The 17,488-nt window shown below is 38.0% G+C and overlaps 1 protein-coding gene across 1 annotated transcript in view; it reads left to right on the top strand.

The window, feature by feature from the left end:
- The window catches only part of LOC110969391 (inactive dipeptidyl peptidase 10-like), a 282,362-nt gene that overhangs the window by 259,358 nt on the left and 5,516 nt on the right, over positions 1 to 17,488 (top strand). Inside the window, 11 exon segments of the mRNA XM_051958998.1 lie at positions 1,000 to 1,038; positions 3,009 to 3,116; positions 5,623 to 5,718; positions 5,957 to 6,003; positions 6,667 to 6,788; positions 10,332 to 10,376; positions 12,779 to 12,877; positions 12,965 to 13,034; positions 13,765 to 13,959; positions 15,151 to 15,205; positions 15,959 to 16,058. Of these exon segments, the coding sequence (XP_051814958.1) occupies positions 1,000 to 1,038; positions 3,009 to 3,116; positions 5,623 to 5,718; positions 5,957 to 6,003; positions 6,667 to 6,788; positions 10,332 to 10,376; positions 12,779 to 12,877; positions 12,965 to 13,034; positions 13,765 to 13,959; positions 15,151 to 15,205; positions 15,959 to 16,058 (976 nt within the window).

Consider the following 17,488-nt stretch of genomic DNA (forward strand, 5'->3'; position numbering starts at 1 on the left):
CGACTACTACATCATAATCACTATTTCCAGCTAATGTTAAAGCAGACAGACACATATTTTAATCCATTCCATACACTTGCGCTTTCGATTTTGAGAGGGCTCAAAGACTGCACCACCTTCAAAAGTCTTTTTTTGTTAGTTTTTTTTGACAAGTTTGACTCTTATATTGCCTTGTGCATATTGACATGTGCACAAATCGGAGAGTATATCCTTCATAAATGAATCCACACAGTCTGTATCCAGTAACAGTTGCTAAGTTAGTGATGAATAAAAATAAGATTTGTTTGTGTTGGAGAAGACTGTGTTCAGGCTTCTGAAGTGTTGGAGGACAGAGAAAGTTTGAAAATCACTGTGCTAAGCTAATTATTTGGCTGCAATAAAGCTTTCTGAAATCGCAGCACATCTGCTAGATTAATATCCCACCATATTCTCTCCATATTTGGACGACACGGAGCAGTGTTAACCCTGCAGTTGAACTGTGGGACTCAACAGGCCGCTCTCCAGTTCTGTGCTTCCTGATTTGGTGTGATTTGCACGAACAAACATGCCTCCCAGCCAAGAGACAGCTTAGCTCAGGCCTGGACACGGCGCCCAGAATCCCCCTGCCAAAACTCTGGCTCCTGCTCATGCATACTGGTTTGAAATGGGGGCTCAGACTGGAAATGGTGTCCCCAGTGGTGTGTTAAAATAAACACAAAATAAGGGTTCCATTATGCATAGATGATTCTGTCTGGAACATGAGCCATGGAAGTGCTATTCCTAAAAGAAGTTTTTCACAAAATGAAAAAAAAAAGTAGCACTTTTCTAAAGGTTTTGCTGACATAAAAGGGAAAAAAAAAGAACTTTGGGAATGAATGTGATTATACTGCATCTCCAATACTGCTCTATCAATTTCGAAACCTTGGTGTACCAGATAGAGGCACAAGCAGCACCAAGAAAGAAAATCTCTAAGGTTAAATTCACACACAATCTGACACTCTGCTCTGACATGTTTTTCAGAGACATGAAGAAAGCTCTGAGCTCTGGCTTTCCAAGCAGGTAACATTCTCTCCATTATTTGCATCATGGTCACCAATCATTTTGAAAAAAAACGTGTTGTAATTCCATTTGATGACAGGTCTGCCTCAATACCCTTTCAATTATGTGACAGAGCGGACAACTTCTTACTCATCTCTATGTATTTCTATGAACACGCTATGTTATATTCGTACCAGAAACAGAATGACTGATGATGCAAACACAGGGTGAGCAGCAGCAAGGACTCCTGAATCATTCTCTTCTTCCAGTCTTTCCTGCTGCTTGGCCTTTGACTTCATCATCGCGTGTCGAAGTACATTGGGTGTATATGACAAGTCGAAAATCAATAAGACAAGACAGCCTTTTAAGTTATGGCTTTCATTGAGTACACATAGCTCATACAAAAATGTGCAGCACCAGTTATGTTTGTAGTTGAAAGAGAATATGTAATTAATCTGTTCTTGTCAGGATGAACTTCTGCACAGTGTGATTTGCACTGTAGCGTACTTATCCCATCCACATCCTTTGTGCTTGTGTAGTAGTGTCATAAGAGCCATGGACATTCAGTAACTCGGCATCAAATAAAATCCAACAAGGCCAAAACATGACACTCAGCTCCATTTTGATTTAGTGAAATATTAATCTCTATTCTTTCTCTGAGTTCTGAATGAAGCACTTTACCTTGGATGTGTTTAATTCTTCTAAAGGAGTGAATGCTGTCTACTCTGAGCACAAGTATTTTTCAAAGCATTAGAGGAAGCAGAGGAGGAAAGTTTTCGGCCGGATTTGATCGTATAGCCCTGCAGTCATACATGTTTGGCTGTGGCAGTGGGTATTTTAACCAATTGACAATCTTGGCACGCATAGCTGCTGGTCTTTGTTAAGGTGGTAATCTGAAAGTTGCTCATTTACTGACTGTGAGGTCGTGTCAGTGCAGAGAGTGGGCCTCTGCTAACAAGCTGTACTGCACTTCGTTGGAAAAGCTCAAGGCTCATTCTGGGTCTCCATCTGAATTCATTTGTGGTACTGAGATATATAGTGAGCAACTTGGTTTTACCACTTTCAGTTTGTACCAAACGTATCTCATAAGATTATTAATGATTTCTTTTGTTGTTACTTGGCCAAAGATTAGGAAATTTACCCAAACTATGACTTTCTGTTTGTTAGCTTCAGTAGTAACATTTTTTTTAGGTATGTAAATTGAGCAAAAGTAGCAACATTCAGCCAAACCTTGAGGCTGGTGTTAAACAGTGCAAAGCTTCCTGAATCTCTAATGTTTGTCAGCTTTCTTAGCTTTAACTGAGAAAGCTGACTGATCAAAAGATTGTCTTTCTGAACTGCAATACCCCATCGCCTCTGGTAGATGCACATCACACAGACCCGTTAACAAGGTAAAAAATCTTGATTCTAATCAGAGCGGGTCTCTAACACAATTTGTAATACAGGATTTCGACTGCAAATTTGAATTCCCTAAACCCCGTTTTAGAAAACTCTAAGGACATCACTTTAGCAGGGTGATTTTAGGGGTTGGAAAAAGCTCCAGCAGTCGCAGAGGACAGGACAGTTGAGCTGGACTTGTGAAGACATGTTTCTCAGAATTTCAGTTAGAGGTAAATGGTACTTTTTTTTCTTCCTGCTGGTTAAACTAACTACCCATTTCCTTCCTGGAAATGGCTTCATTCGCACAGCCACACAACAGTCTCAACAGTAACAAAATGAACATTTATTCAAATAAAATCATTGTAGAGTGCTATTTTCAGGTGAAAAAAAGTGGTTTGACTGTGGAGGCCATTTGTTCATGCTATTGACTGTCCATGTTAGCCTCTGAGAACAGGATACTTCAGCGTGCTTCAGAGCATCATTCACAAATGAATAAATATCAGAGAGAGTTCGAGAAACATTTTGATTTTCAGAGTCCAGAACAGGCACAAGTTACTTGATTTAGTTGTGTAATACACACTGTGGAACTGATGCCTCTTTGCTGTCTACAGAACCAAGAACCGGTGTTCTCCAAAGATGGAAACAGATTCTTCCTCACTGTGCCAGTCAAACAAGGAGGTCGTGGAGAGTTTCATCACATCGCCATGTTCACTGCTCAGGTAAAAGGAAAATAATAATGAGGCTGTCTTTAAGTCAGTGCAGTGTCTCATCACACTAACACACCAAGAATTAAACTATAGCCCGAAGTTTAAAACATGAATGTTGCATAGATGCCACAGCTAAGGTGATCCTGATGCTGTTGTAAAACCAACAGTGTTGCGGCAGTCAAGAAACTGTATTTTTTGGCTATTGCATTAATTATTAACCTTACTTATTTTCTGATTTTTTGCTACAACATAGACACAAAGTCCAGAATTCTTCTAGCTTCATGCTGGATTTCAGTAATGTTAGCAGAAGCAAACAGAGTTATTTAAAGGCAGTTTTTTAAAGTGTGAATAGCTTCTCTGCAGTTATTTTTCATTTATTTATTTTTAACTGAAAGTGTCTTCCAATTATAGGAAGAGTCTCTCCAGAATGAAAATTCATGCAGGGTTAGTGACTGGAGAAATAAATCATGGCTGAGACTGTTTAGTCTATAATAGATTTGTCAGATCTGACAGATGTTTCGATAATTAAAAGAAGCTGCATGGGTCAAGACTTAAGATGCCAAGATGTTTTCATGTTCAAATTAAAAAGCATTTTTTAGAAATGTCTTCCAAATGACTGATGTGACTGTTACAGGTGTAATTTATGATGGTGTTTTTTGATCTACTGCTCATCAACCTCTGGTGTTTAGTCAAAATAAAAAATAACTACCTGGCTGTTGTTTGTGGTTGTCTGAGGGTCATCTGGTCACATGGACCCAACTGCAACAAAGCCATGAAAGTATGTAGTGCAAAGAATCATGAGCCATGACTTCTAGTGGTCCATTTAGATGTGCATCAAGAATTATTCAGCTACAACCCTGGCAAGAATTTATCAGAAGTTGGAGGTACAGAGGACAACTAGTAAACCAGCTCCAGCATTAAGGACACCCAAGGCTTTGTGATGCATCTGGGGAGTAAAGGCTGGCCCATGTAGCCTGCGATGATTAGGGCAATGTTCCCTGGGGAGTGTTTGACACATACCTCCTACCTTAAAAATGCTGCATTGTTGTAGTCACTCCACAAGGTAGGTTGACTGATTTTGCATTTGATTATTTTATCATTCAGTGCTCTGTAGCACCTGCTAAAGGGGAAGATTTGGAGCAGAGTGATGGGTCTGCAGTGATGTTACCTGCCCATTTACCTAATCTGGACATGTTTAAGTACTGGATGGGCAGCAGGTTGGCTCCAGTGATCTTTTTCTGCAGTCCCTACTGAACATTGTGGCCTTTTTAGGACCTTTCTGGCGGCTGATCCAAATCAGAGAGTGATTGAATTGCAGAGAACACATTGGATTATTATGGTGTAGAAGTTGGATCAGCAGCTGCTGGAGAAAGCTGGACTTCATCCTCTGCTGGGGATTCTTCTGATTGTGTCAATGTTGAGTGTTCACTTGAGATCTTGAGAGTGAATCCCAGAAATCTGAAAATTTCTACAGTAGACACAGTGTTGTTGAGTATGGTGATGAGGCCCACTGTAGGTGTGGATGACCACTGTGGACATCTCCACAGAATGTGTTTAGCTAAGGGTTGCTGTGATGACACTGTTTAACTTTCCGGCTGTATTCAGACTCTGTTACCCTCCTGAATAATTCTAATGACAGTTGAAAAGCAGTCGATCAAGATCATGTTTAGTCACACCATATTTCTTAAATTAATAAATTAATTAATTTGCCTTTAGTTGAGACACTCATGAATAGGGTTTTTATTTTAATAACATGAAGCTATTAAAATAAATGCTTCAGCAGAATGTCTTTTGTGACTTCTTTATGTCATTTCCACTTAAAAAGAAAATAATGATCAAATAAAAGTTTACTGTAAATCAACATTTGGAATGGCTATGAATAATTTAAGGCTAAACTGAAAGACTTCAAAACCACCATCAAATACAAGTAGATTTCAAGAGAGCATCCTCCTTCTAAACAGCAGGCTTCACACACAGCATACTGTGTAATTGTAACTGACCTTTGGAAATCCCAGAATTTGATCAGTAATGTCATAAGGAAGCAATTTGGATAGAGTCTGTAATGAGAAAATGAGAAAATCTGGCTGTGACACTACAATTATTAATTTCACAACACAAATATAACATCTGTGAATGGTGACTATTTGGAGGATGGAGCCAAAAATCATTTACCATATATTCCTTCCAGGATTGTGGATATGTTTCCTGAACCAAACCAAGAAACTTATACTGCTTAAAAAATATTTCAGTGAAACTTGAACTGAAATATTCCAATAATTTAAGATACAGGATTTCAGATTCTCATGAGCGATAAGCCCCAGTCTAAAATAATTAAACAAAAATGGCTTTGGCATTTAGTTTTGACAGAAAAATGTCATGACCACTTACCAGTAGGGTTGTTTTTCCTGATACAGACACTTTGAAATATGCAACATAGAACTTCAAACAGAGCACACAGAATCAGAAGAAGCTCAGATAAATGACCCTCTGTATCCTCATCTTCTTTTGGTTCTTTCAGTTCAGAGCAGATCAGAACGAAGTCCGACATCTAACGTCAGGAAACTGGGAGGTGACCAAGATCATTGCCTATGATGAGAACACCGACAACCTGTGAGTGTAACTAGCTGTAGACATTTTTCAAACACATTTAAAAAAAACAGCAAATAAACAAAAAAAAGGAGTTACATCTGACACAGTGAACACTGATTTGAACCTTTAATTCACTTTGGATATTCCAAACAGGAGTGTGTGTTTGGTATTTAAATGCATCAGTAAACCAAGATAAGAGGGCTCAGTGTTTAATTTTGCATTTCTCTTTCATACACTAACTGCCTTTCATTTCCTTTTGACAGTTATTTCTCAGCACAGAGGGTTCACCGCGGAGACGGCAACTTTTCAGGTTTATGTCATTATCATTGTCCCTAATAATGCTTCCAAGTTTTTTCTTTAATTGTTGTCCCCTTTTAAGACGTCTCACCTTTTAAGATACTAACCTTAATGCAGGAGTTTTTGAAAGCAACCATTCCATTAATAGTAAATATGCCTGCATTAAACAACAGCACTGCTATTATTTTATCTTTGGAACAATATCAAGAACTAAACATCTATGCATGAATGAATGAATTTATGCTGCAAACAAGTATTGACAGTGCAATCCTAGTGTGATATATCTTACTTCTCTCTACCAGTGACCACCTCAAAAACTATTAAAAATGCATAACACAGCCATATTGTTGCTTTATTATTTGCTTTGCCAGCAAAGATTATTCAAAATCAATATACAGCTTGATTTTCAGCCAGGGAATGGTATTTTCATTATTGATCTGTCAAACACTTCCTCGAACACTGGTTAATTGTTTGATCTCTAAAATCTTCACCTCCTTGGTAACATGATAGAAGAGTATCTATCCATGATGCTTTTTAGATTGATAGGATTTAGTAATTTTGGTCTCTTAAGGGAATTTTTTAAGCCTTAATTAGAGGGCAATGCCAGCATTACATTAGCTTTTCAAAAAGATTTCTTCGCATTTACTTAATATTCTTTTTGATTGTCTCTCCTCAGTGTGAAAACTGTGGGTCTGTTCCCACGAAGGTGTCTGACATGTGAGCTAAATAAAGCTCACTGTCTATACTTTGACGCTGACATCAGCCCCACAAACCAGCACATCATCCTCCACTGTAAAGGTAAACCATCAGACATTCTACTTCAAGGTTTTTCCAGTGTCCCTGCCGTTTAATTCCCAGTCAAATATCAGTCAGAGTGTTGTTGGCCTCCATAATGTGACATATTTCCAAATGAGTGGGGTATAATTATGAGAATAATATGAGAAAATTGTTCGGGGATTTGACATTGTGGTTCACAAGTGGATGCAATTTAGAAAACTACAGCAATTTGGCGCATGATACCACCCGCTATACAACCTCAGATAACAGTCTGCTTCCACCCACACCATCTTTATCCAAGCTGTCTGATCAGGGAGAAACAAATACATTCGACTGCAACCTTACTTTTTTAGAGGTTCATTTTTTTTTTCTCAGTTGACCAAGCACAGACCTCTGACCCATGCGTCTTCTCTACAACCAGCAAACTAAAGTTGTTGTTTTTTCTTTTTTTTTCTTTTGTTGCAATTTTACAGTTAAGTCCACAATTATTCATAGTCATGCCAAATTCTATTATGTTTTTGATTTAGTTGGAAATGACACAAGCATGTGACAAACAGCAGTAGGACACTGTGTTAACAGACGTTGATGTTGTTGTGAAGTATTCTAATACACTATACATCGCAGGAAATGTCTTAGTTCTCGAGTCAGTTACGAGTCAATCACAATGGCTGAAAACCAAAGACCTTAGTGAACTTGATAGTAAGGTCCATCATTCAGACACAGCTGCACATTGTGGCTGATCACAGGGTGTGGAAAGACAACAAAACGATATCCGAGTGTCATCGGGTGTCACTGGCCACTGGCAGATTCAAAAAGCACAAGGGCAAAAACTACACTGTGTCACATCTCAAAGGTTTTGGTGGGATGACAAAAGTGTTGTCTGTACTGGCAAGAATGGAAATACGAAAGGCCAAGAACAATCCAAAGATTCCCACCAAGACCATAATGATAAATATGAGCTGTTTTTGTACCAACATCTCAAGACAGACACTCCAGCAGACACTGAACAAGGTTTATCAGAGAGAGAAACCATCTGCCTCCACTGGTTAGGGTCGAGGCAGATGGCCGCCCTCCCTTAGTGTAGTTCTGTCTGAGATTTTTGGTAATTTTTGCCTTTCCTGGCAGAATTAAGACTTTTGCTTCCTTTCCACTGTGGCCAAGCGCTTGCTCAAAGGGAATCTAAATGAAATTTTGGGTTTGTTGAGTTCTCTGTTTAAAATCTGTAAGGACTTTACCTTATTATTTAAAGTGCTATGATATGACCTATATTTTGATTTGGCATTATATGAATAAAACTGAATTAAATTGAACTGAATTGTTCCACATGGACAGTGACTAAAGGTGTTTGGTGAAAGAAAGAAGAAGCATTCAATCCTGAGAACACCATCTCCACAGTCAAACATTGTAGTGAGAATGTAATGATTTGAGGTTTTTTTTAGCCAGTGGACCAGACAACCTTGTCAAAATCGTGCGAGAAAAAAGGAGGACATTACGATTCTGAAAGAAAACATGACACAGTCTCAGAAAACCTTGTCCTTGGGCAGCAATAAATCTGCAACAGAGCGGTCATGAAATAGTTAACATAAAACAGTATAAACAAGTTGGAGCAGACCTGAATTTAAATTTGAAACACAAATTTGTGAAGGGAACTGTTGTATCTACTCTCAGATGTACGTGGCTTTGGATAAAAGTGTCTGCTAAATGGATTTGTAGAATTGTAGAATTGTAGGAACTAAAGGCCAGAGAGATGGCAAGGAAGCCTTCCAACCTGAAAGACCCAGAGGTTGTCATAGAGAAGAGTGGAACAAAATCCCACTGTAGACATGCAAAGAGATTGTTAACAGTTCTATTGACTGTTTAGTTGTTGTGGTGGCAAACAAGGCTTTTCCAATAATTACTGAGAGAGAGTATTGAAAAGAAAATGCGATCGTTACTTCCCTTTGGCACTGTTTTGAATGTCACTTTTAGGAAGAGGAGGCCTGTTGGTCAAATAGAAACCAACCAATCAAAATTTGACATAAATAGTTTGTGGCTTAGCTGTGTTTATCAGAGTGCAAAAGTCCTTAAAAATATTTTAACAATATATGGGAAAAGTGTCTTATCAGCACAGCAGTAGTTACCTTCACCCAGAGAATTCTTTTCACTCACTTAGGTCGATGGTTGTGCGGTTATGATTCGTAAAACTCTACAAAACTGCTGTTAATGTGATTTTTCAGGGAACCCGAGCAGAAAAAGATTCTGTTGAGAAAGTTAAACCATTTTAAAATGCAGGAACATCAAATCGTAGGATGCCATCATGAATCTACACATCACGACTGTTGCAATTTGCCTTAAATGTCGGCAAAACAATGTGATCATCCAAATAGACCGGAGTGCTTGTTGGTAGCTATTCCCTTTGAGTGAATGTTTTCCGTCCAGTTTATGACAACACAACTGCAAATGGCAACAGGTAAACATTTATTTGGAACAAGGGATCATACCGTGTTTTATGTTGCTAATTTACTCAGCATTCATTTAGTGATGTGCCACATGCCAGGGTTTGCTCATTGTAATCTGTCACTCTCCAACTATTCAGACTGAAATGAATCTCTTGTAAGTTCCAAATGAGAGTCATAAAATGAAACAATTAGCCACTCTATTGTGTATAATTACTTTTAGGTTTCATTATTGGGGAACAAGTATATTATTTAATAGAGGGTAACTTATGTTGTTTGTGGTTTCAATTTATATTGAGCAGATGAAAGTGCTTCATGCTCAGATGCATTTGGGCATTGGTGTGATGATTCATTGGCCAATAACGCTGTTCCCTTTCCCAAAAGCAATAAAAATAATGGAGAAGGCTTGTTGTCTTCAGAGGGCCAAGTTCACATAATCCTAACAAGCTTGTCCCGACATGTTTCATCAAGAGCAGCACAAGCCTTTTAAGTCCACTCATAAAACGCTTCTGATTGGCTTACTGTTTTCAAGCAGGCAGGTTCACACAATGAACTCGTTTTTCTGTGTGACACGGAATGCAAAGGTCAGAGCTAATACAGCCCACCAACAGATAAGTTCAAGAAAGGAAGTAAAGTAAGGGCTAAAGTCTGTGTTGTAGTTCACAGAAAGGGGAGTTGGAGGAATATTGTGGTGCATAATAGAATTTTGCAGCTGCCGAGGGAGCATTTCAGCTGCAGCTGAGCTATTGAGCAAACCTGCCATCCTATTAACCTCTGACTAAGTATTTTGCAGAAGGACATTGAAAAGAACTGACTTAATTTGACAGTCTGAGGCTATTAGGGAGGCAGTGTGAGTGACCTTTAACCCCTAATTGATTCAGGTAAGGTAGGGGAGGTGACACGCAAAATCGAACACAACAAGACAGCTGCCTGCACTGGAGTGTCTGTGTAGCATCTTTACAGAGGAAACATTCTATGCAAGGCGCCATTTGTAATGCTGTGTTATCATTTTAGTTTGAAAAGGTCTTCATTTTGAAAACGATCCTAATATCTATGAATAGCACACGTAATTACAGAGGAACAGAGTATATTGCTAAAATGACTTACAAGCTTCTTTTTTCCCTTGTAGGTCCTGGAGCTCCTACTGTGATTCTACACAGCCTCAATAATTCAAGTACGTTTATTTCTCTTAACTTTCCATCTAAGAGGTAACTTGTGAATGTGGAAAACAAATGTAAAACAAAAGAAAAAAAAAAGAAACAGAAATAAAAGAAACATTTCAAACCGAACGGGCTTCTTCTCAAGAAACACAGTCTTGCTACATCCATTCCAGCTGTGTAACTCTGATCATATTAGACACTGATATGATTAGGGTTTTAATAAAATGTACTAATTCAAATATATAAGCAACAAAAGAATGATCATGATGGATGATATTGTCATAACTGTACACATACAAAGAAGGATTTTGCAATGCATTTGAATCCATCTTGGTTCACTCCTATTAGGGAAACCAAACAGAAAAAAGTGAGACAAGTTTAGGATTAAAACACAAAGATGTTCTTGTATGAGGTCTAAAGGGGAAAAATACAGACAGTAAAGGTTTTACTCAAGAGAAAGTAAGTGCATAAAAATGCAGCAAGGAAAATGAACCAAATTAGCCTTCACCAAAGACTAGTGTGTCTCAAAAAATGAAAAGTTAAAATTTTTGCAATTTAATGCAAAAAGGTCCATTTTCATATGTTCCGTATTCATTAAATGTAAAGTAAAATATGCCAAGCATCTTTTTTTGCTTTAATTTTGATGATTATGTTTTATAGCAAATTAAATCTGCAATCAAGTACCTTAAAATAAAGAATATTTAACAAAAGGATTTGGAATACAGAAATCTTCAACTTTTTTACATTGAATTGAATTGAAATACTCCAATGATTTTGAATTTCCTTATTTAATTATAGAAATGTGAACAAAAGAGGTTATATAATACATTAACTTTTTACTTTATTGAAAACCTAACTGAAAATATTTAACTTTTTTTTCGCAATGTTCACATGTTTTGAGATGTGCTAACGTCACCTAGTGAATGAATGATCAAGACTGTAGTTTGATCATGAAGATGCATTCATCATCAAGATTTGGTTTTAAAGATTTCAACTATTTTTCCATCTTTCCCATAATTTTTTGTCTAGTGTTTTTCTTTTTTTTTTTTAATCGTCAAAGGTTATTTTGTATTCAGTGTTTGTCTTCATTTCTTTTGTAAAGTAAGCTGTCACTGGTTAAAACATTAACACTGCCTGAAGGACTAGAGAAGGCCATTGAAATTTCCCACCCTGCTGGAGATGAAGGCAATGAAGAATGTTCTCTAAACCTTGTCACATGAACCCTTTCTTTTTTTACCTTTCCGTGACTCTCAGACTGTTGATTGTAGTCTGTGCTTTGATTAGGGCCAAGGCTCAGGTCAGAGTCTATTGAAATACAGTCAGTGTAAAACTTAATTAGCAGCTGATGAGTTTTTCTTTTTGAAACTGTTCTTTTATCTGAGCTAGAAGTGTTAAAAGCCTGCCTGACACAGTATGATGTGAGTTGACACTGGTTAGCACAAATCCAGATTTCTTCTTTCAGCCCATTTTCCCTGTCTTTGTTCCCTGTAGGCATGAATGTAGACACACATGCCATACACGCACTGCAGCATTAACTCTCAACACACACATGCTTTTTCTTGTTATCCATGACTGTATGTCTATGTTTTTCTCCTCCTCAAAAAGTTAACAGCTGTGCTGCAGAAAAGCAAGCAATTTGCCCAGGGTTATTTGGACAGGCCCTCCATCCACAGCTGGGAACTCAAGGCCGCTGGCGGTTTCATAATGAGACGTCTATTGATTTTGGGTTTTCCATTAGAAATGCTGGATGAATTCCATTTCATTTAGCTGCTTCTCAGATGACTTGAATGGAGAAATGGCCAAATCAGAGAGTCATTGTTTATTACGTGTAGAGAAAATAGCAGGGCTCCTGTTTTAGAGGCCAGAAGGAGCATGCTGTTGTGCGTAAAATGCTTTCCAGAAAGGGAACCTTTTGATTGTATTTTTTGTGCTCATCCAAGTTTGACATTACGACCAATGACCAAATTATTATGGCCAGAATTGAGGTCGGCGTCAAATTTCTTTGTTTCCTTTGCCAAAGCCCAAAATGTATTCAGCTTTTTGGATTTTTCTTTTTACCGTGAGGTATTTAATGAATCCATCTTTTTTTTAATTCTCAGGCAGAAAACATGTACATTTTTATTGTAATTTACAACTGTCCAATTTCTTTTCAGAGCAGAAAAGATGAAATCCAGAAATGTATTCAGCTCCCCAATCTCTCTAAATTGACCACAAAATGAGACTATTTCAGAAACGATCCACACGACCCAGATCTTCTCCGTCTTACCTGCATTTTCCATCTCATCTCATTATGTTACTAGCTGGAAAGACAATTCTTTGTGTTATTATGGGTTATTTGTATGCAGCCGCAGTCAGATTATTGACAGCAATTCTGGGACTCTTTCATCCTTTAAACACATTGCCCTCATTTTTACAGATTACTACATTCTTGAGAACAACTCTTTGCTGAAGGCAGCCTTGAAGTTCAAACGGATCCAGCTGACTGACTTCAGAACTGTTGCAATGGAACATTTTGGTGAGAATAAAGAATTGGTTCCTGTAGTGTTACTGTGGATAACAGGTGAATTGTTGTACAAATGCTTTCATTTTGCTTCTTTTACAGATTTACCTTTGAAGATCTCCTACCCACCAGACTTCTCTGATTCCCGTCACTATGGACTCCTGTTGCTGGTGTATGTACTATTTGTATAAGATTCTATATCTCATGTAATCTCTAGCCTGTGTTTGTATATTTTTTTTATTATTATTATTGAGTACTGAGACAGAAATTGTGTGCATGTTTAATGTATGAGGGCCTAGTTGTAATCAAACCCTGACAGTAGAGAAATCTGCATCCAGAGTAAATGGGAAGTCAATCACAGGGCACCTCTGTGGCGCCCTGTGATTGACTCTTCTTCACATCCATTTGAATATTCGAGCAGTGAAAAAAAAAAAAATTGCACTGAAAGGAAGAAATGTTTACATGCCAGGCTGACAAAGCTGTGGACATTCAATATCTGAACCAGCAATGATCCTGCTAACAAGTGCTGTGTGTGTATCCAAAGCCTGATGTATCTTCTTCCATTGTGCCACAGAGCTCCATTGTTGTCCAAAACCTACTAGAAACAAATCAGTGAGCCACACTGTTGTACTGGCTGACATATTGCTTTATTACCACGGACACACACTGTCGATCATTGTGAATCAACCCTGAACACGCTGTCCTGCTCCCCACTAGAGCGCCAACTGTGTATTAATCCACAAGTAACAGTTCCAAGCAAAGTGACACTCCAAAATTAAACAAATCCACAGAACTTTTTCTAGTTTTCTAAAGTAATTTTGATGGAGCATTCATGCTTGTTAGTTAGTTTTATTCCCAAATCAGGAAATCTGAGCTTAACCAAATGTTTTTCCTCTGTTCAGTGATGGCGCTCCTGGTGGTCAGACTGTGAGTGACCGTTTTGCTCTCAGTTGGGATTCTGTCCTGGTCAGTTCTGACAGCGTCATAGTGGCTCGTCTAGACGGCCGGGGCAGCGGCTTTCAGGGTCAGAGAATCCTGCACGAGATTCACCAGAGACTGGGAACTGTTGATGTCCAGGACCAGATTGCAGCAGTAGAGTATGTTGTCACATTGACATGGGCTTTGAGCTAACAGATTTATTGAAATGTTCATTAGCATGAGTAAATATCCTGACAAGGCTTACAGGACAATACCATTCTCTTGTTTTTATATATAATTATATATGCACTCCATATCTAACATGTTAAAAAAAAAAGTAAAAAATAAAATCAGTAAAAATAAAATCACTTGACTTTATAAACACATAATTTCTAAAATTATTGGATGTTTCATAATTTCGGTTGGGAGTAATCAACTGAAAATCCACATGACTATAACGCACTATTGGTCAGGTAGAACAATATTTTTACATACACTACTGTTCAAAAGTTTGGAGTCACCAAGGCAATTTCATGTTTTCCATGAAAACTCATTATTCATGTGCTAACATAATTACACAATCTAATTTCTAATCATCAGTTAGCCTTCCAACATCGTTAGCTAACACAATGTAGCATTAGAACACAGGAGTGATGGTTGCTGGAAATGGATTTCTGTATCCCTATGTAGATATTCCATTAAAAATCAGCCAATTAGAATGTCATTTACTACATTAACAATGTCTAGACTGTATTTCTGATTAATATAATGTTATCTTCACTGAAAAAAACTGCTTTACCTTCAAAAATAAGGACATTTCTGGTAGTGTATGTTTCTACCAATATGTGAAACGAAACCAAAGAAGATTTCAGGATTTCAACGTTTTAGCTCCTGCTTTCTTCTGAGCTGTTATCTCAGAAAATAGCGGAATTTAATGTGGCACTAGATTCCCTTGTTATACATTTTCTCTCTGATGCCAGTATGAATGTCCCACAATGCAATGCAGTAGTAACAGACATGTTAAACAATGGTGACCAGTACTCTTCCATTTAATTCTAAGTATAAAGTTTTACTGTTCACCAAGATGGAGACAACATTGTGTTGACGATCCTGTTTGATAACAATAGCAGGTAATGGAACAGGGAATGTCCATTGGTTACCAATGTCCAGAAGGGCTACCATGGTAACTTTTCTGGAAGTACCATGTTCTTACGATCAGTAGTGCCCAATAATGAGTCAGACGATACCTTGGTTGATCATGCCAACTATAAAGCATGTCATAGCATTTAGCCTCATTCACCTGTTTTGCTGCTGACTTTCAGGTGTTCTGAAAGGATTTTAAACCATGCTTATGTGTATGTTTTTCCCAGATACATGATAAAATTTCCATACATTGATCGGACGAGGATAGCAGTGTTTGGAAAGGTGAGTCAATGTTTTTTGATCATGTCAATCCCCAGTCTAAGAACTCATGTAACATAATGACATATTGCACACATGTAACTGAACCCCAAACCCCACTGTCTAATTGTGTTTTGTTTTTTTAATCACCAAATCTACACCATTGCCAGAGTCAGAAACTGTGGAAACAGACAGAATTGTTGGGTTTCTAACTTGACAGTTCTGTACTAAATGTGTGTGATGTGTCGTTTTGTCCAAAACAAAAATTTCAGCTTAAAATTGCAAAATGTTGCTGTGTGTTTGCACAGAGCAAAAAGGATTGAAATTAAAGATCTAAATAGTAAAATATCTGTAGTAACACCTGGGGGCACTTGGAAAAAAAATGCTTCACCTGTTGATACTATTTCATTTTTCTTTGTCAGATAATAAAAAATAATAGAAAATAAATTAAACTTTTGATTTTTGTTCCTTTTTATGAATGATGACAAAATATAACTTTATTGTCCTACATAGAAGACATTTTTTAGTTTGGTCTGCTCCTAGCCGACTAGTTGCGCTGTTTCCATAAAGATGCAGGGCTTAACATGGTGTTGAAAAATGAGCACAAATTGATGTAAAATGCACCCAGAAACTGCTCGGTGTTGACATGGCCAAGTGTCAAGAAGCTCTTTAGTTAAATGTGTACTGAAAAACTGTTGTGATTACATATAAGGTCAAGTTTGTACTTGTTAAATGAATGAATTTGAGCTAATTATTTGTTTCTGTTTGCTTGATCAGGGTTATGGAGCCTACATAACATTAATGATGCTCAAGTCTACTGACAGCCTGTTTAAATGTGCAAGTGCAATGTCACCAGTGACGGACTGGAAGCTCTATGGTGAGTATAAAATCTCTCTGACAAGTCCTCATCAAACTGACTTTACATTTGGATTGTAAATCACAAAAAGATACACTGCCTGTTCAAAAAGAAAAGTCACCACTTGGATTTAACTACGCAAATAGGTAAGAGCCTTCCATTGGATAATTACTGCAGTGATGAATATGTTTCAGCTGCAAGAATTTATTTAACTCTACCTGATACAGTGGGGAACTTCTCATTTCTACAACAACCATGTCAGAAGACATATCCTGTGATCATGGAAAGAATGTTAATCTGTTTCAGAAGGGTCAAATTATTGGTCTGCATCCAGCAAAGAAAACTACCAAGAAGATGTCTGAAATTGGGTTAAGAACCATCCAACACATTATTAAAACCTCAAAGGACAGTGGTGAACCATCATCTTCGAGGTACAAATGTGGGTGGACCAAACTCCTAGATAATCATAGGTAATCAACAGTATAACTCACGGCTATGTTTTATAATGAAAGTAAGAACATTTGATTGGGATGAAACAGCTGTGTGGCTCTCAGAAAATCACTGATCAGTGAGGCTAGGTAGCATGAAGATTGGACTCTGGAGCAATAGAAGAAGGTCATGTGGTCTGATGAGTCCTGTTCCAAAGTGATGGGCGCATCAGGGTAAGACGAGAGGCAGATGAAGTGATGCACTCATCATGCCTAGTGCTTACAAGCCTGTGGAGTTTAGGGTTATGATGTGGGATTTGTCAGGTTCAGCAATGTTATGTGCCCAAAGAATGAGGTCAGCTGACTACCTGAATATACTGAAGGTCTTTCCATCAGTGGAATTTGTCTTCCATGATAGCATAGGTATGTTCCAAGATGCCAGGATTCATGGATCTGACATTGTGAATGAGTGGATCAGGGAGCATGGCACATCATTTTCACACATGGATTGGCCTCCACAGAGTCCAGACTTCAGGCCCATTGAGAACCTTTGGGATGTGCTGAAGAAGACTGTGCAGTGGTTCGATTCTCCCATCATCAATACAACATCTTGGGAGAAAACTCTGGACAGAAATAAATGCTATGACTTTCCAGAAGCTTATCGAAACAATGTCACAGTGAATGTGTGTCGTTCTCAGAGCTAAAGGCGGTCCAATGACATATTAGAGTGTGCATCTTTTTTTTTTGGACAGGCAGTGTATATCCTTGATCCAACTGGCAAGGCAAGCATAAGTCAAAGATTGTTCGTGTGAAGGTGGGCTGAAACAAAAGATATTTCTGTAAGTTTGATCTTCAACCAAAGAATCTGTTTTGGTGTGACAGAAAGGACAGAATGTGAAGTGAATCAGTCTTTTAGCTATAAACCCGCTTAAAGTAGGTCCTCCACAACTGTGAGGTGACATTGAGGACTCATTCACCAACACAAGGTGTATTTCCGCCTTACTGAAAGTATTTCATTTGGGC

The sequence above is a fragment of the Acanthochromis polyacanthus genome, chromosome 14 (genome assembly GCF_021347895.1).
Source record: "Acanthochromis polyacanthus isolate Apoly-LR-REF ecotype Palm Island chromosome 14, KAUST_Apoly_ChrSc, whole genome shotgun sequence".
Classification (NCBI taxonomy): Eukaryota; Metazoa; Chordata; class Actinopteri; family Pomacentridae; genus Acanthochromis; species Acanthochromis polyacanthus.